General features: G+C 28.2%; 3 protein-coding genes across 3 annotated transcripts; 1 reads left to right on the top strand and 2 right to left on the bottom strand.

Annotated features, from left to right (window-relative positions):
- Positions 1-40: 40 nt before the first annotated feature.
- Positions 41-2,069, bottom strand: LOC130935699 (protein OXIDATIVE STRESS 3 LIKE 1-like). The gene is made up of 2 exons (XM_057865569.1): positions 1,659-2,069; positions 41-985 (listed from the first exon to the last, which is right to left on the bottom strand). The coding sequence occupies exons 1-2, from the start codon at positions 1,949-1,951 to the stop codon at positions 469-471; spliced, it is 810 nt and encodes a 269-aa protein (XP_057721552.1). The 5' UTR covers positions 1,952-2,069; the 3' UTR covers positions 41-468.
- A 12,809-nt stretch (positions 2,070-14,878) lies between these two features.
- On the bottom strand, positions 14,879-19,428 carry LOC130936390 (fatty-acid-binding protein 2). The gene is made up of 10 exons (XM_057866454.1): positions 18,494-19,428; positions 17,842-18,064; positions 17,214-17,289; positions 16,979-17,081; positions 16,665-16,733; positions 16,095-16,131; positions 15,921-15,995; positions 15,778-15,829; positions 15,594-15,638; positions 14,879-15,512 (listed from the first exon to the last, which is right to left on the bottom strand). Exons 1-10 carry the CDS (start codon positions 19,009-19,011, stop codon positions 15,415-15,417), a joined length of 1,296 nt encoding a protein of 431 aa, XP_057722437.1. The 5' UTR covers positions 19,012-19,428; the 3' UTR covers positions 14,879-15,414.
- Positions 19,429-23,207: 3,779 nt separating this feature from the next.
- On the top strand, positions 23,208-23,939 carry LOC130934871 (uncharacterized). The gene has a single exon (XM_057864396.1). It carries the CDS (start codon positions 23,208-23,210, stop codon positions 23,937-23,939), a length of 732 nt encoding a protein of 243 aa, XP_057720379.1.
- The last annotated feature ends 1,317 nt before the right edge of the window (positions 23,940-25,256 follow it).

Genomic DNA, 25,256 nt, shown 5'->3' on the forward strand with positions numbered 1-25,256 from the left:
TACCTATTTGGGTGATTCTTCAAACATCTAATCACATTGCTAAGTAGAATACACAATATGGACATTCGATCTATAATATAGCTTATATGATTACAAAGTCGAAAAATTGGAGAAGTTAGAGCTCTCATGGCCTAATATATAATACTCTATCAGAACTCAGGAAGATATCCTAACTGTAATCGCTCATGTGAAAATTTCACACGATATGTCAATTTTTACCATTGATTAAGAAAGTGGAGTCAAACTTGCAACCCACTAAAACATCTAATCAACGGTGAAAATAACGAGAGATGAAATTTTTACATGAGATGATTCATTCCTAAACATGCAAGACTCTATCTATTGCATACAATTTTTTCTTTTACCCTAATAGCCTCTTGCTCTTTCAAATAAATACCACTAGAGCAAAGATTCTTTCAAATGAAGTCAAAATTAAAGACGTAGTTCTTAACTAAGAAAGTTTATTTCCTATGATGGATGAGCTGTTTCATCTCCAAGGGAGGGGCTTGGGATCTTAACTGTTGCTGCAATGGCACAATGATGTAGATCGGCCATGGAAAATGACCTCCATGGAGAGAAACTCCTCTGCAGCAGAGAGGTCGGAGACACAGACGCCTTATTGCTACGCGGATGTAGTGGCGGAAGAAGCAATTGGGGCGTCGAATTCGAGCTTGAAGTTGTCGAATCCTCACTACTAGTCATACTACTACTACTTTCAGAGTTGTTCATTGCAACAGCCAGAGCCAATGAACTTCGACTCGAGCTCAATGTTGTTGTCCTCTTGTAAATGCCACCACTATTGCTCCTCAACATGGAACTTCGACTCTTATTATCCCAAACATGGTTAAACGCCATCAAGTTCCTACGCCTCCTTGTGTATGCATTCTCCGGTTTCGCAATGTCTTTCATGGATGGTGTAGATGCTGCATCACCAAGGCTTGTGAATGACTTGGACTTGCCATTATAGAACTTTGAAATACCCCTCCTACATAATCATATACTTCAAACCATCACAAAAGATGCTAAAAAACATTAACCTAATTGTATTTTCTGTTACACACATCTTCTTGACTAATCTAATGTTTTATATAGGGTGTATCCATTTGCTAAAATCAAATTAACATGTTTCTACCATTTTGACCAAAAATAAAAGACAAATGACACAAATTTTCAGGGCCGAGTTTAATTTGTGAAAACACATGGAGACAAATTCAATAGCTGGAAATTACATCAAGGATCAACCAAGACACTAGTTGATGCATAATCCATGATCACAATAAAAGATTGAACAATTTGGCACCCTACTTTAGTTAAATAAAATATAAATAACTTTGTTCCCCAAAAAAAAAGCACCCTTTCCAACTTAACAACCAGCTAACTCATCTAACAAACAAATAAAACAAAAAAACTAATAAAATCAAAATGACATACCAACCTAACTTCAACTGAGTTCAATAAATTTTTTTTCTTTTTTCTTTTATAAAAACTTCTAATTAAAAAAATAAATACAGAATGAGATAGTATAAAGCTACAAACTTAAGGATCTAAGGAGTATAAGCACATAAATGATTTTTAAAATACACATTTAAATTTATGAGTTGAAAAATGCATAAAAACTAAACAATAATGTTGAAAAATGAAAATAAAAAAAAGGGTACCTTATTGGAAGAACTTGTTCTAAAGATTCCATGGCATGCAAGGGTCCATTGTAAGAACTCTGAGCCTCATTTTCACCATTCTCATTACTATTACTGTCCATTGATCTCTCAGACGAAACGTCGTCGTCGTCGTCGCTGTTCCTTCCGATCGACGACGACGACGACGTACTGCACTCTTCCACCTCCGCAGCTGCAGGCTTCTTTGCCACGTCATCAACCTCACGCGCCTCCATAAACACGTTGGCGCGTGGAGGTGGCACCACCGCCAACCCCAGCGTTTCGAGGCTCATCATTGTCCTCAAGAAGCCTAACACAAAACAAAACTCAACATACAAAGATTCAAGAAAGAGAGAGAGACAGATAGATTTGCATGAAGAGAGAGAGAGAGAGAGTAATGTGCTTTTGTCAGAAAAACACAAAACACATTATAGCTCTTTTTAATTTGTTTGTTAGTTTATTTATAATTTTAGGAGTAATTACACAAAACGAGATAGTTTAGTCTTTTAAACTTTTGGAAAAATTTCAAGTATATCTATATTTCAGTTGTTTCGTTAATTTTAATTAATATATATTATTTATATTTTTTAGTTCAAAAAATTTTAAAAATTATTTTTTGAATTTTTAGCTTATAAAAACTAATAATATTAATATTTAATATAATTTTTATAATTAAATTATAATTTTTTAAAAAATTATTTAAATATTTATAAAAAATAAAAAATAATAATTTTTTTTTATAATAAAATTTTTTATTGTATTTCTTTTAAAATAAACACTTTTAAAATAAAAAAATTAACCATAAAATAATTTATTTATAACCTATTTTTAATATAAATATTTATTATTTAAATAATTTTTTAAAAAAATATTTATTTAAGTTATTTACTCAAATTAAATTTAAATAATTGTTAAAAAAATTTAATAATTAGTAAAATTTATTATTTTTTGTTAATATTTTTAGTTATTAGATTAATTTTTTATTTTGATAATCTAACAATTAATTTTTAATTTATATTTTTAAATATTATTAATTAGTTCTTGACAAAAAAATTTAATGACTTCTTTAATATTTTTAATTTTTAATGTTTATTTTTATTAGGTAATATAATTTTTGTCAATTTAAATATATTTTCTATTATATATCTGCGTATCTATCATTTTAGCACTTTAAATAAGATTCATCCTTAGACATTACATATTTATTTTTCTTAAAATCATTAGTGCTGGCCGGTTCATCATTCGCTTATTAATGAAGTTATAATTATAACCTTCTTGTTCATAAAAGAATCACTTAAAATAGTTTATTATTCTGTTACCATAAATTTAATTATTGACTTTGCTCCATGTCTTGATGACAATGCAAGGAAAACTTAGATAAAAATAGTTTATTTTAAAAGAAAATAATATATAAATATATAATAATTAATTTATTAATTAATTTTAAGAATTTATAAAATATTTTTATTATTTTATTAGAAAATTTAATTCTCCATACTTAATTAATAGATAATGAGTTCCTTCAACTTGATTATCATCCTCCTCTTAATAATATTTTATTCTTTAAATAAAGAACGTAGTGGATAGACTATAGAGTATCCAACAGATAGTACTGTACTTTTGTTTTTTATTTATTTAAAAAAACTATTATTAGTAGTTAGGGGAAAATATAATAATATATTATGGGATGAGGGGGGTAAAGTGGGGGTTGGTCTTATCTTGATCCACTGGATGTTAAAAAAAGAAAGTATGAAGCTTTTGCAAGTTTTCTTTTTTCTTTTTTTTTTCTTTTCCTTTTTGAATATTAAGAATGAGCTGTGATCTATCTTTTCTATCTATAATACAGGGGTATCTTCAAATGACTCGGTAAGCATCTTTATCTACCTTTTATTTCTCAAATTCTATTTGTTTCTAGAAATAATCTTTCAAAAAAATATATATTTGCATTGTCTCTAGAAATATTTAGGGTAATTATATCCCTTATATTTGTATACAATTTTCATGAATAAGATAATTTTTTTTTATAGAACTGTGTAACATCAAATTCCTACTAATAAAATTTAAAAGTTTGTGGTTTAATTAAGAAAAAATATAAATGATCTCAATTATCTCATCCAAATATTAATATACAAAGTTTGAAACTTAAGGAATAGAAGTTGAAGACCATTCCTTATAGTGGGTCAATTCCATTTCCATGAGATTTTATTTTACTATCATAACTTTTCATGGTTAATTAATCCATCTATTAATGTTCTGGGTGCTAATTAATCTATGTATTAAGGTTAATGACTATTCACAACACATCACGCAAGCAAGCAGATCATGTGTTGGTTTAGGATTGAATTCTTATTCCAAATGTCAAACTCCTAAATCCTGAATATTTAACTTCAAATCCCAAATTTCATCTTATTTTAAATTTTAAATCATAAATTTTTAATTAATATTAAATCATAAAGCATGAATCTTAAATTTTATACTAAACCTAAAAAGAATTATCTGTTATAGTATATAAAATGTGTATAAAATATTTTACATGTAATAAATTCCATAGTAGTAAAATAATATAGAAAAATATTATTTACTTCTTAAATTTTGGCTCATATATAGTTTACTTAATGGAATTTTAAAATTACAATTTAACTCTACATATTTATTAAATAATACGAAATACTTGTCACTGATTATTCATTCATAGAAAGTAATTATTTTTTGAAAAAAAAGAGTGAAAAAATCTTTTTTTTTTTTTTTCCATATACTAACTTATAACTTTAGAGAATCAAATCTATGTGATGCTCCATAAGTTAAATGTCATTTTTCACACAAAAATACACAGCAATCTAATGTAAAAAAAAAAATAAAAATAATAATAATACTTCAAATAGATTTCTAAAAATTTGGTCATCTGAGAGATTTGCCTCCCAAAAAATAACTAGGTTCTCAGTCCCAAAATTATTAGATATATGTCATATATGTCTTCGGTTTAGGTTTAGTTAATTTACATAACACTTTTTCTCTTATGGAAAAAATATTAATGTGACGTGTCAGGTTCAATGATACGCGTTGTTTCTAGGACACATTAATTTCTGTACATGTGATCAAAACAACATCGCTTTATGACTACTCCAAACGACGTCGTTTTGAATGAAACAAATTAATTCCCAACCTTTAGCCTGAAAGTTTCATAAAATTAGAGTTTATCTTTCAACTCTCTTATAACGTAATCCATGACTGATCTCTCTTCTGTGCTTTTGACCAAGACCATTATAGACTGAGGGAAGTTAATTTGTGATGGCGATAGCAGGCAATACATCGACAACAAGTAAGTATCGTGGTGGGAGATTTGCCAGTGATAGGTTGAGCATTGAAAGCACTACTTTCGGTGGTAATAGGCGTTTTATAAAAGAAGAACACCCCAAGTGCAAGTGCAGGATATATGCTATAGTCACTCGGTCTAAGACAGTGGAGAACTCAAATAGAATCTTCTTCGAGTGTCCTTACTTCAAGGTATTTATAGATTTTGTTCAATGTAAAGATCTTAATTTTGAAGAAATTTGTTAAGAATTAGATGGTGATTGTTGGATGTGTTATTCTATCTACAGAAAAATCAATCACATTGTGATTTTTTGCTGATTTGACGACATTTTTAGTCATGTGAATAATGGCGTAGCAGATCGAAGTGAATTGGCTTATTTGAATGGTTCTTTGGATGGTGCAGGTTTACATAGTGATTTAGATGAGAGAGTTAAGGTATTAGAAGAACTGATATTTGAAAAAAAATGACAATGTTGTTAAAAAAAAGTAGAATTTTTGCCTTTGTTAATGGTTTAATATTAAGGACATTTGTAGTTGTTTTTTGTTGTAATTTTGGTGGAGTTTAGAATTATAAATTTAGTTGTTATTTCAAATGACCTTATAACTTATAACATATAAAATGACTATAATGATATTTTGGTAAATGTGACATTGTACATATAATCTCAAATTATAAGATAAGAAATACATAAATTAAGGATATACTATTTTGTATGTAAACTAAAAAATATATTTTAAGTATTTAAACCATAAATAATAAAGTATCTTAAAATAGAATATATCATAAAGACATAGAGACCATATAAGTGTATCTCATAAACCTATAGATAATAAGGTATCTTAAAATAGAATATGTTAAACAAATAACTTAAAATCTTAAGCAAGAGCATCTTAAACAACAAAATATGACCATAAACTATTTACCATACAAGGCTAAAAAAGTAGGTTGATTTTCTTGAACAAGTCACACAAATGTTACTTTTAAAAAAAATATTTTATTGACAAGTAATTATTTTTTTAGAGACATTTAGGTCTGGTGTAGGAATGAATTTAAAGAATCTGGAAGTTGTGCCACTTGTTGCAGCTATCATTGTCTTTGCAGAGACATCAGCTGGTCAATTCAGTTTCACTATAGTTTACTTTGGATGCTTAAAAAGTTGCTGTGGAGGTTTAGCATGCACATTTGCTTCTTTAGTAGGTACATTCTGAGAGTCCAAAATAAAAAGATATTAGGATTTAGTGCTAGGGATAAATAGTGAAATACATTATGCATATACACTTATACTTGTAGCATTTACATTCATTCCAATATCTGTTCAAGTGACTCAAACTCCATGTTCAGTTGAAATTGCACCTCTCCAAATTCTGCACTTGGATTAAACTGAAGCTAATCAAACTCATTTCTCCCATCATCACTTGAATCTTTAGGAGTCAAAATTGTTCAGATTCATACTTAAATTCAATGTCTAATTTAGGTAACAACTCCACACCAAGTTTTTCATCAAGTTTAGCAAGCTTATGGACTTTGATGCATTTTCATTAGCACCAGCAAGTGTAGCATTATTTTTGTTGTCACTACGAGGTCTATTAACAATTTCTTCTGTTCCAGCAGGCCCAGTATCACTCCTATTGGGCTTAATAGGTCCGCCATTTTTCTTTTTTTGAACAGATGGTCCAACTCCTTCTTGTCTTTTAATGCTTGTCTTTTTTTACTTATCATTGTCCTTGTCCTTGTCAATTGGTCCATTAGCAAACTTACCAATTTTTGATTTCTTATGTAAGGTGTTCATTGGAGATTTCTTCTTCTCATTACTCTTCCCTTTCTTACCACCTTTGACTGACTCTTCATCTTTACTTGAATCCGAAAAACTATATCCGGAAAGTGGGGACTTATACAATTCAATGAATTCATCTCCTGCATACTCATACCCATCATCACTATTAAAACTCTCAATATCTGCATCATTGTCAACACTATCATTCTCAACACTAACCTCTTGCACATCTACCTCTTCACACTAATATTATCATCATCATTATCAATAAACTTCATATCTTTTATGATTGGATGGTCAAAATAGATCTAGAATTTGTCAATATCCTCGTTTAGCATCTTGTTCTTTTGTAGAGTTTTGATCTTTTTATCTCCATGAATTAGATGAAGACCATATTTCAAATTAGCAGAAGTAAGGTCATACCAATACATTGTCTTGTAGTCATGGTAACTCAAGTCCAAAAAAAGTTTCTTCAAATTAAAGAAACATATCAAGTCAATGTACATTGAAAAAAATTTTTGACTTCTCCATTGACGTACACAAGTACCCCTTGTTGTCTCTAACAAAACTTCCACCGTGGTGAAATACAGGTACCACGCCTTCACTCATCTAAATATCAAAAAACAAAAATCTATCACAACTTAACCAAACAACAAACACAATACAACATCATCAAAACGAATTCAAATTTTTTAACACATATATTGTTAACGTTATTATGAAATGGCAATCCCTAAACCATTTTATAACTCTTACTTAAGCTATATAAACTACATACTGTCTTTAATTTACTTTATACATGACATGCACGTTTATCATATTTCACTCTTCACTTTCAATTTAATCCAGAAAAAAGTTTATTAACAATGGCGATATGCATGACATACCACTACCAATCAGTCGTCGTCAACTCCGTCAAAACACTGTTACAGACTTCAGTCAACATTAATGGATGTGAGGAAGATGAAGAGTTAACTTGTAAAAAATGGGTAATGATTTTGGGTATCAAGTAATTTTATAGAGAGAAAAGGAAATGATGAATTTTTTTATAGAAAATTTCCCGTTCAAAATGCTATCGTATAAAATAATATTTTGGCCATGTGCACAGGAACTAATATGCCTTAAAAGTAACATATATCATTGAACCTGATACGTTACACTAATCATCTCTATATAGAAAAAAGAGTGTTTTGTAAATTGACTAAACTTAAGCTGAAGACATATATGATATATATTTAATAATCTTAAAAATTGAAGACCTACTTAATTTTTTTGAAAAACAAATCTGTTAAATGATCAAATTTTTTTAGATCTATTTAAAATATTATTAAAGAATTAAAAAAAGTGTGATGTTATATTCATCATTTAAAATGACGGTGAATATTATGGTGTCTTTGATATTGTGCCTAATTTACTAAAAAAGGTAAATAGATAATATTTAATAAATTTTAAATATTTTATTTTTTATTTTTAAAAAAAAAATAGACAATTTAGACACCATAATAAAAAATACCATAAAACTCACCTAAAATGACAGAGACTTCAATATTATTGGCTGTGCGACATTTGAATATGAAATGCAGTAGAAAGAGTTGGATAGTGATGAGGTGGAAATGAAGTGTGGATTGGGTTTGTGAAATGTGAAGCTTATCCGAACACATAACAAAACTCAATACTCAATTGAATATTGAATTGAAGAAGCAAACATAAGAAGCCCGGTGGGGCCCTTCCCTTGAACTCAACATTCAACGCCCACCTTCCCAATTTTGTAATTTTATTCTTTTATTAAGAATAATAAAATAATATGAGACATTATATCTTAAGAGCGAGTCTTTTAAGGTTAAAAATACAACAAACATTTAAATTGGTCCCAAAATGTTAAATCAGACACTTTAATGTTTAATAAATTTTTACTATTTTAAAACTTTTTAAAATAAATTTTTATCTATAAAAAATTAATTTATCTTATAAAAATATTTGTCAAAAATTTAATTATTTTATAATAAATTTATTAAAAATTTATTTATTTGATATACATTAAAAATTTGATAAAAAGACTAATTTATTTGACATGTATAATTTTCAAAAACTTTTAAAATAATAAAAAATATTAAAACTAAAATATTTAATTTAAAGTTTATTAAAAACTAATTTAAATATATACTCTTAAAAATATTTTGATATTTTAAATATATTTTTCTATGCCTTATATATCCAATCTCATCAAGCTAAGGAATCCAATAAATGTATAAATAAGGGAATGATCTTCCTCTGAATGAGTGAATGAACAATCATACCATAGTTATCAGAACCGAACCGGTAATCAACCCGGTGAGATCACTGGGTCACTGGGTCACTGATTCAACCGTTGGGTCACAGGTTGAATCGGTTGACTCGGTTATAATTAAATAATTATATAAAATTTAATTTTTTTATACTAAAATTTTTTTATGCAAAATTAAATTATTTTAATATATCAATAATTTATTAATTAATTATATTAATCAAATATATGTTGAAAAAGAGTTAATATTAATAAATATTATATAATTATCAATAACAAAAATATGGTATGATTAATAAAAATATTTTTGTTTATATTTTTAATTTAAAGAATATTTAACAACATTTAATATTTTTAATAATTATGTAAAATTAAAAAATAATTAATTTAAGTGAGTAAATATAAAATAAAAAATTAATTAAATTAAATATAAAATTAATCATTAGAATAAAAAGACAAAAGTGTAAGGAGATTTTAAATTTTACATGAATAAAAGCGTTAATAAGATAAAGTTATTAATTAGGATATGTCTAATAAGTTATAATATATTTATAAAAAGGCATCAAAAATATCAAAAAAGCATGGTAGCCTGGTGGTTACAAATTCCTTTATTTTCCAAGGAGTGCCAGGTGACACAGCGTCAAAATTTTTTAAAATCCACGTGCCCGGTCTGACCGGTCCGGTTTCAATGCGCGGTTCAGTCCGACTTTTACCGGGTCTTCCGAGTTTGACCGGTTCATATGCTTTATGCGGTTTGATTGTTAACCCGAACCGGTTAAGGATCCGGTTCATCGGTTTTCCGATCGAACCGGCCGGTCCAGTCCGAGTTTGATAACTGTGAATCATACTATCTTTAACCAGATTCAATAGCAGATCGAATTTATTACTTGAAAAATAATTTGCAGCAAACTCCGATAAATTATATTGTGTTTGGTAGTTCGTTGGACTCCTGGCAGAGAGATTGTTGGAGGTGAGGGTCGGAATTTGAGTGTCAGAGTTGAGATGGTGTGGAATCAGCTGTTGGAGTCATCTGTAAAGATATTCTGATATTAAAATAAACGTTCGCATAAGTAGGTGGCTAATTTAGATAAAAATGATGTATATGATAAGAGGAATAAGTTCCTCTCCTTTATCCACTATCTGTTCCAGCGATCTTTTTACTTGAATTCTGCCCTTTAAAAATTTTCGTCAACTGTCCGAATCTTCTTTTATAAAGATCGGATTATGTCGAGAACATCTCGTCATACAGACTAGATACAAATCCGTTTAATAAATCTCTAATTTTTAATTGAGCTGAGTCAGAATATATTATAAATCTATTTTATCAAAAATAAACGGTAATATTATATGATAAACTTATTTTGATAATTAAAATTTAATTAAATTAGTTTAATAATTTATTAACACCATAAAAATCAATTAAAAAAATAAGACACATAAAAAATTAATTAAATTTAATTACAAAAATAATTTATTTTTCCAACATTTTTTAAAAACAAAATCTGATTACCTGACCTAACCAATTTCTACTCTAAAACATGGCTCTATATGTAAAAATATTTTGTTGCGTGAAATGCAAGATAAAAAGGATCTATCTATTTTCTCAATCTAGTAATTACAAGCACTTATTATCTCTCTCTCATTTGTGGTAAAAGGAGTGGCACAACTCATAAAGCAATTAAAACCTAGAAATAAAATAGATAAATAGCACTATTTATACGCACATGCCTTAAAATTGAAGTTGTACTCTTTATAGAATTTCAAGGACCACAAGCAACTGTATTTATTTATTTAAACACACATTGACATATATAGGCATATAAAAGAATATTATTCATACACAATATTTTTTATATCAGTATAAAAATATAGTTATTATTAATTAATTAAAATAATTTAAAAAATAAAAATATATATTTAATTATTAAAAATTAATATAAAAAATATTTATTATAAAAATATAAATATAACAAAATTATTAGTAATTAATTGTGTATTTTAACGAGACAAGAAAAATAAATATAAATAGGATTACAATTCTCTAAATTAAAATAATAATATATATTTTATAAAATTATAAAATCAATAATAATAAACCATTTACTCTACTACTTTTTTTTTTTCACATTAGAATATCCAAATTCATATGAAGAGAGTGAGAATGTGATTAGGATAGAAATTAGGAAGTTATCTAATTCCAATTTCCATCATCACGTGGTGGCGGTGGTGAGGTTTGGGGAAGTCACCATCATATACCACCTTTTGTTGGTTGTTAACCTACACGCAAATGCTTCTTTTCTATTTTATACATTTCTTATTTTATTTGTGAAACATGCTTGAGGAAACCAAAACCATACTAATTATGGATCTACAACTACAATGCATGGCTAGAAAATAATGTATCCTCTCACTTTTTACTCTTGTTTGATTTTACAAAGTAACATTTCACCTCTTACAACATTTGTTTTACATATTTTCTTTTAGTTTCATTTAAATCTTATATAAAGTGAAATCTACTTACAAAATAAATTTATATAAAAATTTAAGGGAATCTATTTCTTGCTTATAACTAATTGTTTTATACGGGTGTATTTTTTTAAAGATTGAATTTCATTTTGGTTCAAATTGAGTCAATTTTCATAAATTAAATTTATGGATATTCATGATCTATTCTAAATCAATCTTTTTGTTTTAAATCATGTCTAAAATTGACTTAATTTATTTTTTTAGTCAAATTTGGATCAAATTTTAGGTTGGTCCAACTTGACTATCCTAAGTTAAATTCTTTGAGAAGTATATTATTCAACAAATCAATGATAAATTATACTTTTATATTAGAACTAATAAATTTTAGATTATATAATGTTATTTATATTAAAATATTTTGTTTTGATATACATCTTGTATAATATAATATCTGTTGAATGTTATCTGTAGTTATTTTAAAGGTGTTTGCTATGGTGCCTAAAAAGTATTGCCTAATTACTAAAATAGGTAAAATAATTAATTTTAAATTTAAAAATATAAAAATTAAAAAATTTTAAATATTTTAAAGTTACTAAAAAAATAACTTAGATAAAAATTAAATACCAAACAAAAGACACCATAAAATTAGCCTACTTTAAATTCATGTACATTGTTTGGACAATGTGTTGACTCGGTTTGACCAAGTCATTTTCTAAATTATTATAAGTGGAGTTTTTGTTTTTTGTGGGGTCTAACTCAACAATTCAAGTTGGTCAATTTTTTTTGGGTCATAGAGTTGGTGTTTCGGAAACGATCCAAGATAACACTTCAGCCAGATTAAAATTTAGCTCAGCCCAACCCCATAAATAACCCTAACAAAAAAATTGAGTGGTCACCTCACTCGTTCACTTAAACAAGTGTCGAGGGTTCAAATACCACCTTGTGCATGCAGCAATTCATTGACCAGCAACAGACCCTTAAATGAAGCGACGGATTAGTTCTTAACCTGTCAGATTAGGAAATACCGTAAAAAAAAAAATTAACAAAATATAAAATAAACTAATTTGAGTTGACTAATTAAGTGGTTCACTTACTTATCTGCTTAAACAAATATCGAGAAATTTAAATCTCATAATGTGTATACAACAACTATATCTGGAATATTTTTTTGTCATGCAACTCACACACATTGTCTAAGATATTCTACTTAAAAGTTCATCTTGTACAACTTATGCCATTAGTACAAGCCTCCATCCACCAAGGGAAAAAAACTCCTTGAAATCTCACATGAAAATTCCTCATTTTTCTTCTTAACCTTTCTTTCTTTGCTTTTTGTTTGGTCAGGACAAAAACTCTTCTATTCATGTTTTTGCTGCAAGTCTTTACTCTCAAACCTACACAAGGCTCAAGCCCATACCAACTTTATCAAGCTTGTACCTGACAAGATGGCTTGACAAAACTTACTTAAATTTCTTTTCGTTCAAATAATAATTAAAAAAAACATATAGAATTGCTGGACCATAGAAGGGAGGAAAAAGAAAAACAGTTAACAACGATGGAAAGACATGGAGTACCAAAAAATAAAAGAGAAATACCAAAAAAAAAAACGATGGAATTATGGAAAGACATGTAGAAGCTAATTGACCATTTAGCCAATTGATATTAAAATATATTAGCTCTTAAAAAAAAAAAATTGGTATGATAGGATTTGGCATTTTAAATAAGAAGTTCAGAAATCATACCGTTTAATTTGTGAGAGGTATAAAAATCAGACCGTCTAATGTGTTAAAATAAATTAAAAAATTAATATACAGAAATTGGACCCTCCGATTTATGTATTTTTTACAATTTTAAAAAACACAAAAAGTTACAATATTAAAGTATATCACTATTTTTATTTTCATACCCAAAAAAAAGTCATTAAAATACATGAGTTGAATAATAAAATTGTGAATTCTTAATATATTTTTTGTGCAATTATAGTCCGACTAAAACAGCCTAGTGGAGTTAACAGTCAATTAAGAAAAAGGGTATTGAGCTTAGACATAAAAAAAAAACTGAGTTATTTATATGTTTAAAGCAAATTTAATACTATTCTACGAATTTATTTATTCACTTACTGGGGATAAAATTTAGTCTCCTTTTATTATCAGAATAATGCATAATAACTAAATGATAGTATATAGTTATAGGTAATTTTATAGCACACCAAACGTATTTCTAGAATCAATTTACATACATTTTTAGTATAAAAGAATTTTATACAAACAAGTGAACAACTAATTATTTGTTGTCACATAACAAAACTAACTAATTTTTAAATTTATTATTTAAAAAATTATCTAAATATAAAAATTCGATTGAATAACCGTGTAAAATTTTTTATATTGTTAGTTTATCAAAATTTAAAAAACCAAACCATGACATTAGGGTTGGAAAACCTCCAAGTTGGTGTCATAATCAAGCATGTGCATTTCCTAATGTCGTTATTAACCAAATAGGACTACATTCAATGAATCTAGTTTTAGGGTTTCTACAAATATTTCAATTCCAAAAGGTATGCACCAACTCATGGCAATTAAAACATGCAACAACTTGTCCCTGCCTGATAGAGAACATGTGTTTGCTATGATGTCTAAAAGTCACATTGCCTAATTGTTAACATAAGTTAAGTAATTAATTTTAAAGTTAAAAACTTTAAATATTTTAAAATTATTATAAAAGATAATTTAGACAAAAATTAGACACTAAACAAAAGACACTGTAGAATTAACTTAGAGAATATGACAACAGCAAATTTCAAGAGAAAAAAAAGTCAAGAAAACACACACATGATTTTATAGCTTACAAAAGGTTGAAGCTCAACAACAGGCTGGATACTTCGTATTTAACATTTTCTAGTTCTAACATTATAATTTCTCAAATCTGTCATAATTGTCATGCTCAATAACGTTCACTTTGGAGCCAAAAGTTTTATGTTTTACTATTAACAAAATGCTAAATTTTTTTGTCAATCCAAAAACTACAATTTTTTATTTTGTCTGTTACGTATTTTGTACTTTTCTTTTGCAAAACTTGCATAACCCTCCTCTGTTAAATGGAATATAAGACTTATTTTATGTAACTATAATATTCTATTGAGACATAACATTTATGGATAACCTTCTCTTGGCCATTGAACCATAACCGGAGCTTGAGACAATTTATATAGGCCACAATAGTCAGTTGAAATTGAACAGAGATCATAATAAAAGATAAACCATAATACTATATCCCAAGCAAATTTATTTGTAAAATCAATGATATGAATCTTTGAACATATAACAAATATTAAAATTTAAAACAAGACTTGTATGAAAGCTATACTTGTTTTGATGATTGAAGGCAAGATTATAAATTAACTTACACCATCGAGTAGATGTTTTTGTGAGTCTTATATTTTGGACTATAATGTAAATATGTAATCCATGATAAAAACTAATATGTAATAAGCCATGTAGAATTTTCACACAAATTTATCCTATGGCCTTAAGAAAAAAGCCAAGTAAATCTAGCCGGTTTATCATTAGCAACTTGAGCAAACAAAAATAAAAAGATTCTGATTCTTATCTAACCTTTTTTTTTCCCATTCAATTGCTAAAATATGAATATACATCTGGATGAATATGCGCATCACTTTGATGCACATCAATCATCAATGAATTTTCCAATAACAATTCAACTTTTGCTATGCCAGTGGCTTACAAATCTTGAAAAGATCATGTCAAGGAATGATCATGATCTTTTAAAGACAGATAGAAATCAATTTCATGAAGCCAGTGAGCTTGTGCTTTGTACTTAAGCTATAACCTAAGGATATATGCCACCCATATCCAAATTGTCCATTCTAAAAGCAGGACAATTAGGTAAAATATCAACCATTTCAACACTTCCTAATTATATTTGCAATGTTCCTGCCAATCTCATCTTTTGTTTGCTCACACACAGGGAAATCTCCAAGGTACATGTCAAAGAAAGCTCCTGAAAATTCAAATATTAGAACCCAGATTCAGTTTGATACCGTACTAAGGAATTATAGAAATTGATTTTGATTTTACTCACTGCACAATTCTTTGCTGTGGACACTTCCAATCTGATTGCCACCAACTGTCCAGATAAAACCAACATTTTTAGCAGCGCAAACACAATTTGTCAACAATCTAGTTACATACATAGATATTATAAAGGAATTGAGCATGAATTCAGTAATACATTTAAAAAAATATTCGTTGAGTGTATTACTCACTTTCAGTTATCAAACGTCCATCAACTGTTCGTCGGAATTCAACTACTGTTCCCTGTAATATTATGATGATACAAATGTAATTTCATGACATAATTAGTACTTTGGGAATGTAATAGAAAGAAATTTGGTCATAGACTGCTTACCAACGGTAAAGGAATATCTTGTGTGAAGTGTGAACCAAATGCAGTTATGCAATTGAAGTCTGTTGAGGGATTTGTCTGACCATAAAAAGTGTTAGAAATAGGTTTGGCAGAAGTTAGAAGCCAGAACAAATCCAGTGCAGTGGTAACAAAATGATACTACAAGAGGTAGAGTACCTTAACAAGTCGTGCCCGAAGTGACTTCTCGAAAGCACTGCAATAAAACATACAAGTGGTTAACAAAATAAAATAAAATAAAATAAATCAGTTCCTGCTACCTTGCAACTTTATAATCAACTGAGGACCTATTCTTTTCAGTTCCTTTACAAGGTTGAGGTTAAACAAAATTGAATGGATGGTACCGAAAATTATTGAATCCAAATCAACCAAATTACGTTCTTGATGAAAACATGGTTCAGCAACTACTTAGTAGCAATATCAACTTCTCATTTTGTTGAATAAAGATTAGCCCAGTGGTAAAGTGGAAAATAGAGCTATATCATTTGAACTTGAGAAACAAGGCAGAATCTGGTTTTAGAATAAATACCACATTTTAAGTTAAGTTCTTTTTCTTTTTCTTTAAAAAAAAATAAAAAAGATTAAAAAGGATTAAAGCATAATGGCAGCAGTCAAAATATCCTCTATAGAAGGGGAAAGCACATGCACAAACATGAGGAAAGCCAAATGTCTTTTTGTAAGATTAAAAACACAAACTTTCACAACTTATAAGAGAAAAATATTACTTACTCTCTCACACTGTTAATTTTCATTCCCCTGCAATTTATAACAAGCCTGACTGTCATAGTGATATCTTCCCTGCAACAGTAACACGCAAAAAGATCTGTCAAAACTGATACCAAAGCCATTAGTCATGAATGATGAAACCATAAAATTGGCACCCAATAGTTTGCCAAATTTTCCCTTTTGACTATTTACAGATTCCAGAAATTTTGCCATGTGTTTTTCAATAATCATTGTTAATTACAATCACAGAGATGAGAATTCTTTTATCTGTTAATAAAAATGATGTATATGTAAAATAGCCCATATGATGTCGAGACCTCAGAAGATCCTGGTAGATATCCTGACGATTATTCAGTTCATCAGTGGAAATTGATGCATATTTTGAGCCCAGTTTCTCACAGAGGGAGTATGGATGAACATCTGTTAAATAAAGACCAGGAGTCTCTCAATAAACAAAGAACTTTGCTAAGGACAGGATAAGTATCAAAAACTATTTCTTTTATCTTTTCAAAGGAAAAGGCAAACACATATCAGGTATTCAAGGAAACTTACAGAATCCAAAAGCATAGAGCTTCAGTGACTTGATTCTAACTATTGTCATGTTTTTAGATCCTGTACCAACCAGCACCTGAAACAAATTAAGCTCATTAATTTATTTGAAAATGAAGGTAAGTGTGACCTTAAGATGCCACATGTGCTCATAGGCCAATGGATAAAATCAAATGCTTGAATCATTCAATATATAATTCGGTTGGATGGTTTTAACAAACTTGTAATGTGTAAATTATGATCCAATCCAAGATCCATTCATTTGCCACCCCAAACTACTTCTACTACTACAACAACAACAAGAACGAAGTCTTTTTCACCTAGATGGGATTGCATAATCACATTATTGATCCAAGGTCATGAAAATTCGATATTATGTTTGCTGTCAACTGACAACTTGGGATCGGCTATGAAAAAAATTTGCAACAAAGCGTAACATAGGTAGAATTCATCTGAGCAACTAGCTAAGTAATTCCCAACAATATTTATATTTGTTAACCACCTTGAATCTTAGCCATCAATAAGAAAAGAATCTTGCAGCATAATGTTCACTGAAACTCAAACAGGCCTGGTGCGAATAGTTAACATACAAAGGAGCCAAAAGAATGAGAACAAGAAACCAAACATTAACCTCAGAGTTGAAGCCAGCACTCTGCGCTCCAGCCAACGCATTTTCCAGAATCATAGGAAACTCAATTCCAGTTTTAGGCTCCACTGCAGCTTTTGCTAGATTCAATTCATGAAACAACAAACGGGGACATCCTTGGCGCTCAACCTCCTTAGCCACTTGTTCGGTTCCTCCATGCATTGGCACATCAGGATCCTGCCATGGGCCAGCTAGTACATTTGATGATCTAGCATCAATATCAATGAAAAAAATTAAAAGAAAACCAAAAGAGCTGCAATTGCAGTAAAATAAAGAATGAGAACTCGGAAAGTAAACATTCAAATTGTTAACAAATTAGATCACATAACAAAATTAGAGTAAACCATTGAATTAGTTCTTGAAATTGGCAACCTATTTCAAATTCATCCCTCGAGGGTTCAACAGTCAAAGGACGGACGAATTTAAAATCAGTTGCCAACTTCTGAACAATAATTACAATCATCAACCACATTAATAATTGATTATGAGTCCTCCATTAACTTACATATGCTGACATTCCATAATTGATTATGAGTCCTCCAAATATCATTTTAAAAATGGAAATGGAAAAAAAAATTCAACTAATTGAGGAATTTAATCAAACATCTAAAAGTCATTCTTAGAAGCGACAACGTACAAATTTTGAAGTGGTGGCACCAATGCTGCAGCTAATGAAAGAACAGGGAACGATTGAAACCTCTTAGCTTCTCTCCAAATCAAATCCATCGTTAAACTCGAAACCTTTCCCAAACTCGCAGACGAAAAATTTCTCTTCCTTTTCGACCGAAACCGAAACCCAAACCCGTCATCATTTCCAACGCTAGGCACATTCTTAACCCTAACAGAAGAACCAGTAGTTGCAACACCAGCACCACCACCATTCCCCATTCGAATTCCGCCATAACCGTTATTGGAACCTGCAATGTCCTGCGCCAAATTCGAGACGGAAGCGCCAGTGAACAATAGCAAAAACGCGCCGGCGAACTTCGAAACGCAGCAGAACGCGTCATTCCCGAAGCTTCTAGAATTCTCGAGAAAAGAAAAGATCGTGTTAGAGTTAATGAAATTGTGAACAATAAAAGGATCCACATTGAAGAAGAGTGAATCCGGATACAGAGAATCAGAATCCATTGGGTATAACCAATCGTTCTTCATTGCGGAAACGCAAGGATCGATTTGAAAAAGAAAAAAATTAAAGGAGGTCCAAGAAAAAAGGAGAATGAAGAAAACGTTTCTTTTGTGAGAGGGGTTTTTTAGATATTTTAAATTTTTGTAGGGGGTTTTAAAATTGTGAGGGAGAAACTGGGAATTAAATATGAAAGGAAGCTTTTGGAATGAAAATGCGTGATAAATAAAATGAAAATGGGTTCCGCATTGAAGAGAATCAGAGAGAGAGAATAGAGAATATGCTTTGGGTGGAAAAGAGGAACAAGTCACCGCTCAACGGTGGCCGGTGAGATTCTGCGCTTCCAAACAGAATCTGGGGACACAATTGGAAAACTTGTTTTCTTTTCTTTCTTCCAAGTGGAATTTTTTTGCTTGTTTCCGACCAGCACCCAATTCTATGTTACATTGATATTCTTTTTTGGTCCCGCCACGCATCTAACATTTTTATGGTACAAATTTAATTAAGTTGGCCTAAATTTCAACAAAAATCACTTATACAATAATTCAATATACATGTAAATCACGCATTTTTTTTCACATTTTTTTACGTTTTTTTTATTGTCGTTTTTTTTGTTATTTTTTTCCTATTCCTTTTTTTCACTTGTTGCAGCATTTTTTTATTTTATTTTTATTAATAAGAATGAGGAGTTTTAAATTCTAGAAAAATTATTTTAAAAAATAACACTAAATTTTTTTAATCGTAACACAAAAAAAAAATAATTTTGATATTAAATTTTTTTAGCTGTAACATAGATTCTAGTAAAAAGAATAAAATAAAAAAATTATGAGAATGTGAACTAAGATGATGATGATAATGATGAAAAATAAAAATTTTAAATTGTGCATAATTTATTAAAAATAACACTATAACTTTTTAACTATAATACAAATTCTTGTTAAAATGATAAAATAAGAAGAATTATGAGAAAGTGAAATAAAAAAAAAAGATAATGATAACAGAAAAGGAAGAAAAGATTTGAATTGTGTATAATTTATTAGAAAATAATATCGAAAATTTTTAATTGTGACACATAAAGTTTCTTAATGTTGACACCAAAATTTCTTAATCGTGATACGAAAAATTGTTTAACCATTTTTTCTTATCATTTAATTAATTGAGTGGTATTAAACTCATATATAAAATGTTTAGCCATTTCTTATATCTTTTGTAACAAATTATTGTATTTTTTTATTCTAAAATAAATTTAAAGGTATTTTGTTGATCGAATGAATTAAGATGTTGAATATGTGTAGTTCTTTAAAATTATTTTGTGTTATTTATGAAAAAAATTAGTGTCATTTCTAATAGATTTTTTGTGTCATTAATCTAAAATTTTTTTATTATTAAACTAATTGTGTAATATTGAACTAAGAAAAAGAAGATAAGTAGATGATGATTATTATAATGATAATGAAAAAGGAGGAGAAAGGAGAGAAAAAAGACAAATAAAAAAAAATTGTATGTAAAATAAATTTGATAAAAACTGAAGTTGATTTCATATAAAAATAATTGTATGTAAATTTTTACTAATAATTTTATACTATTGATCAAAAAATATTGTTCTATCCATGAAAGTTCCACCGAGTTATAGCAACTTTTTAGAATAGCGGGTTGATTCGTTCATCGTCGACTTCAGACACTTACGAAGGAAATTTCGATACTCAAATTAGGGTCGAAATCCTAATAAAGAAGCGACTAGCAAGTAAATAAGAGAATATGAATGCATAATTCCTTATTTCTCAATTGTTCTTTTTATGTTATTTTTCCCTCGTTTCAAATAGTCAGAATTTATTATATTTGGTAGGACTCAAATTATGTTGATATTTTCGGTAGGTTTCGCCTTTGTTACCATTATCAATTTTATGATTTTGTCATTATCTCGATTTGGTTTGTTATTTGATTTGTGGCTTATAAATCCGAGTTTATAGTAGTTGTGGTCGAAATATAAAGTACGTATCAAGTATTTAAAAGAGTAACTAATTTCTTTAAATAATTATTTACTATTAAAAATAGTTAATGTAATTTGTTAAATTTTATTGATTAATAATAAAAATCATTTCAAAGTAGTTAGTGTTTGTCTATCAAAAAAAATTTATTTTAATTTAATAAACCAATATATTTAAACTTTTATATTGTTATTCAATTGTATATTCCTTTAAAAATTCTAATCAATAAAAAACTAAAAAGTGGGTATAAATTAGTCCTCAATTTCTTTTCGGCCTTTTTATTTAATTTTATATTAGTTGTCACTTGGATTAAAGTGAATGATTTGACTTATGGTCTAAAAAAGGTCATTCACTTACAATTATTTGATAAGATAATATAGAACTCTTTTAGGTTGCATGTGCACAATAATTAAGTTGTTTTTCTTTTTTCCCTTTCCGGTGAAAACCAATTTATAATTCGTACAATTATCATACAATAACTAAATAACTAAAATATATTATTAAAAAATTTAAAAAAAGGATAATATCATTCTAGAATTTAATACTATTATTCTAATTTAATGATTTTGTGATGAATGAAAATTATATTAAAAATACTATAACTAAGTATTCTTTAAATATTATTTTTTGTTCAGTTTAAAAAAAACAAATAAATTTTTTATTTTTAAATAATTAGTATATTAAAATGAATATTTAAATTAATTAAATAATAATAAAATGTTAAAAAGACTGACCAATTAAATTTTAAAGGATAAACAATATTTTTTTTATTAAAAAATATGTCTGAAAATGATAAAGTCCATTCCCTTAAGAAAAACCAAATTTAAGAAACTCTGATAATAAGAGATGAAGAATTATTGTTTTTTTTTTTTTTCTTTTCTTCCAAACAAACTCTCACAGCTAAGTGCTATGAATCAGTTGAGTTGTTTAAAGGGGCCACGGTTTGGACACGAAACATGAAATGACAGTTATGCCCTTTTTGGATTTTGGTGCCATCATTTTTTCCGTGACGTGGCTCTAACGATGGAGACAGCTCCCAAACTATGATGGTTACTTGCATCGTCGTCGGCGTTTTCTTTCCATTCGCGTTTTCGTTTGGACAAAAATTGTAACACACATTTTTGCGGAAGCGAGTTGCACAAGAAAAATTGCACTCCACTTTCTCATTGATGCTTCTGATTTTCTTTTATTTTGACTCTTCTTTTGTCTCTAATTATTTGTTAAGAGTAAACAAAGTTGAATCAAGCCGCTGTAGAGCGAAAAAGTGGTGAAAAAATAACTTATTTTATAATTGTTTTAATTTTTTATTTTAGAAAATCTTTTTCTAATTACTAAATAGATTACTAGAAAAAGAAAAAAAAAAACCCTCCGTTTACCTTGCGGAAGATATAATGCGATTCATTAAGAAAATAATAACAAATGTATCAAATTGATGAACACGTTTTTAGTTTTTTAATTAAATCAAATTCAAATTTTAAATTATTCACACAATCAAATAATTATAATTCTTAAAGGGTATATTAGTATTTTTATAGTTAAGAATAATTCTGTACATTTAATTTCATTGATCTAAAATCAAAATATTTTTATTTGTTTTTAATTTTTTATATATAATTAATTTTGGACACCTATTTTAACTACTCAACACGAAAAATCTGTATTTATATTCGTACAAGATAATTTTTATTTTTGGATAAATTATATGAATAAATAGATTGAGAATTAATATTAAGTAGATATCTTAAACTGAATTGTGTTACATGCTTGTTTTATTTGTAATTCTATATAAATTAAATTTTAATTATATTTGATTTACACTAAACAAATGTAATTTATCCTAAAATAAATCAAGTTTTAATTTAGTTATCTTATCTTTATCTTTAGAAAATTTAAATTAAGTTATTTTATCTTATCTTTTAGTTAGTTTATTAAGAGTCTATTTAAACACGTTTGGTAGAATAATTTACACAACTTTGACAACTAAAATTTTCAATTGCTTTATGCATATATTTTTAGTGTGATTAAATGAAGTGAGTGATTTATTTTCTTGTTTTTTCCGTGCTAGTCTCTTTGAAGGTCTAGTAAAAAAATTTCTTATCTAGTAATTCTTGTTTATCTTTTTGTGTCATTTTTTTTTAATCCCCTTCCAATCCTTCCAATCCTTCTATTCGGACTTTAATACTTCAAATTTATTAAACTCCCTAATCCCTCCATAACTTCTTTATCATTACCTTTCCATGGAATTCACCTCTTCTTCTTTGCAAATCACTCCCATTGAAGATCCATCCATACCACAAGAGTTTTATTTCGGTGATTGCTTCTCCATCATCTTCAACTGCACCAAAAAAGTGATCCAAATTATTGAACGCTCAAACCCAACTCCTGAGGTTCACTTTTCTTCTACTACAACTACAGCCACTGAAGCAATCCTGGTTCCTTCAGACATCCTATGTAGTTGTACTCCACTCACAAACCTTAGCAGAGAAGACACAATCTTGTTACATGAAATCTTTTCTTCACTACCTGTGCCGCCTGAGGTATTGGACCAAATTTTACCTGACATAGGCGAAACTGCAAGAAGGATTTTAAGCGGTGAAAGGTGTGACTCCAACAGGCGGGAGATGATTGTGAACCTTCATGTTACCTCCTACATTGTTGTTCAAGATTCTGATATCTATAGTGATGATCTCTGTCAAAACTTTTTTGAACGAGTACAATTCGTGAATCCGTTGGAGGGATCGAAAACTGATGAACAAGATGATGATGCTGAATGCGCGATTTGTTTGGAGAAGTTTGACTATGGTAATGAAGATTCAAGCGTAGAAATTGTTCGTACAAATTGCTGGCATGTTTTTCATGATCGCTGTTTGCTCCGCTGGCTCCGACGCTGTGCCAACTGTCAGTCACCGTATTCTTGCCCATTGTGCCGCAGCATCATATTTCCAACTTCAGAGATAAATGATGAATAGGTTCATCTTCACCATGCTATATTCCCACCACTACAATTTCAAGGAACTTTTTTTTTGTGTTCCATAGGGTTCTTTAATTTGTTTTAATTATGTAGCATTATTATCCTAATTGTTAAAATGTGAATAAATAGTAATTTTCTTAACATAGGATAAATCTCCAATCTAAAGAGTATAATTCTAATAGTTGTTTTGTTAAATCAGTCTGCGTAAATTAATTTTGCACAAACAATAAGAATTGGTTAATTTGTCATGTTATTCTGAATTTTATTAAACTTGAGTGTTTTTGAAGATAATTATCAATCGCCTATGTGATTTTGCACTTCATGGCCTTCTGGATACCTCCTTATGCCTCCCAATGCGGATTCTTGAGTCTTGAGTTTTTGGATCACGGATATGTTAGGGTTTGTTTAGGTGAGTTTTAAGAAAAAATCTTTTTTTGAGTTATCTTTTTTTAAAAGATTTTATAAAAAATAAAAGTAATTTTATGTTTGGGTATCTTATGTAAAAAGATCTTTTTATTTATCAATTATGTTTGGGTATAATAATATAAAAGTACTTTTTTGTTTATTTAGTACATAAAAAACATCTTTTTTTTAAAAGAAAAAAAATAAAAAAAAAAGATGTAAATTATAACTTCTCAAAAAAGATATTTTTTTATTTTTCTAGTGTTTTTATTTTTACTATTAGAAATTTGCCAAACACCCTAAAAAAATTAAAAAAAGATCTTTTTATTGAAAAAATATTTTTTTTATCAAAATAATGACCCCAAATAAGCACTTAGTTCAATAATTAATTTATTAGTTTACTTAAGTAAATATTAGAAATTTGAATTTTGTTTTATGTATATAATAACTTTTAAGTTAATGACAAATTCTTAAACAGAATTAAGTATCGCAACAGTAAATTAATTCTTAACATACTGAGTTGGGAATATAATAAAAAAATAAAAAAATTAAAATTTTTTCGTAAAAAGAAGAAAGATAACAAAATTTTTGTACACTAAATAGTTTTTTTATTAAAAATAGGAGATTTAAACCTGTAACCTCTTAATTTAGTATGGAAAAACTATACTATTTAAATTATATAACTCATTGACGTACACTAAATAGTCTTATTACAATTTTTTTGTTATTTTGAATGAAATTTGGTGTAATATATTTAAATGTCTAATTTTAAAAGAAAAATAAGAAGACAAGAGATTATGCACGTTAAATTAGTTTGACTATCAAATTCGATTCTAAATTCTTTAAACAATTATTAGAGTACTCCAATTATTATGTTATACAATGGATATGTTATCAATTGGCCAATTATTAA

Source organism: Arachis stenosperma, chromosome 6 (assembly GCF_014773155.1).
Source record: "Arachis stenosperma cultivar V10309 chromosome 6, arast.V10309.gnm1.PFL2, whole genome shotgun sequence".
Classification (NCBI taxonomy): Eukaryota; Viridiplantae; Streptophyta; class Magnoliopsida; order Fabales; family Fabaceae; genus Arachis; species Arachis stenosperma.

What these genes read in the sequence shown, in the direction of transcription:
- LOC130935699 (XM_057865569.1), bottom strand. Translation starts at nt 1,951, where the DNA reads ATGATGAGCCTCGAAACGCTGGGGTTGGCGGTGGTGCCACCTCCACGC. An exon ending in GAACAAGTTCTTCCAATAAG is followed by an intron (nt 986 to 1,658) that starts GTACCCTTTTTT and finishes ATGATTATGTAG; the next exon opens with GAGGGGTATTTCAAAGTTCT.
- LOC130936390 (XM_057866454.1), bottom strand. Translation starts at nt 19,011, where the DNA reads ATGAAGAACGATTGGTTATACCCAATGGATTCTGATTCTCTGTATCCG. An exon ending in AAAATTAACAGTGTGAGAGA is followed by an intron (nt 16,132 to 16,664) that starts GTAAGTAATATT and finishes GTTTTATTGCAG; the next exon opens with TGCTTTCGAGAAGTCACTTC. An exon ending in TGGACGTTTGATAACTGAAA is followed by an intron (nt 15,639 to 15,777) that starts GTGAGTAATACA and finishes TTATCTGGACAG; the next exon opens with TTGGTGGCAATCAGATTGGA.
- LOC130934871 (XM_057864396.1), top strand. Translation starts at nt 23,208, where the DNA reads ATGGAATTCACCTCTTCTTCTTTGCAAATCACTCCCATTGAAGATCCA.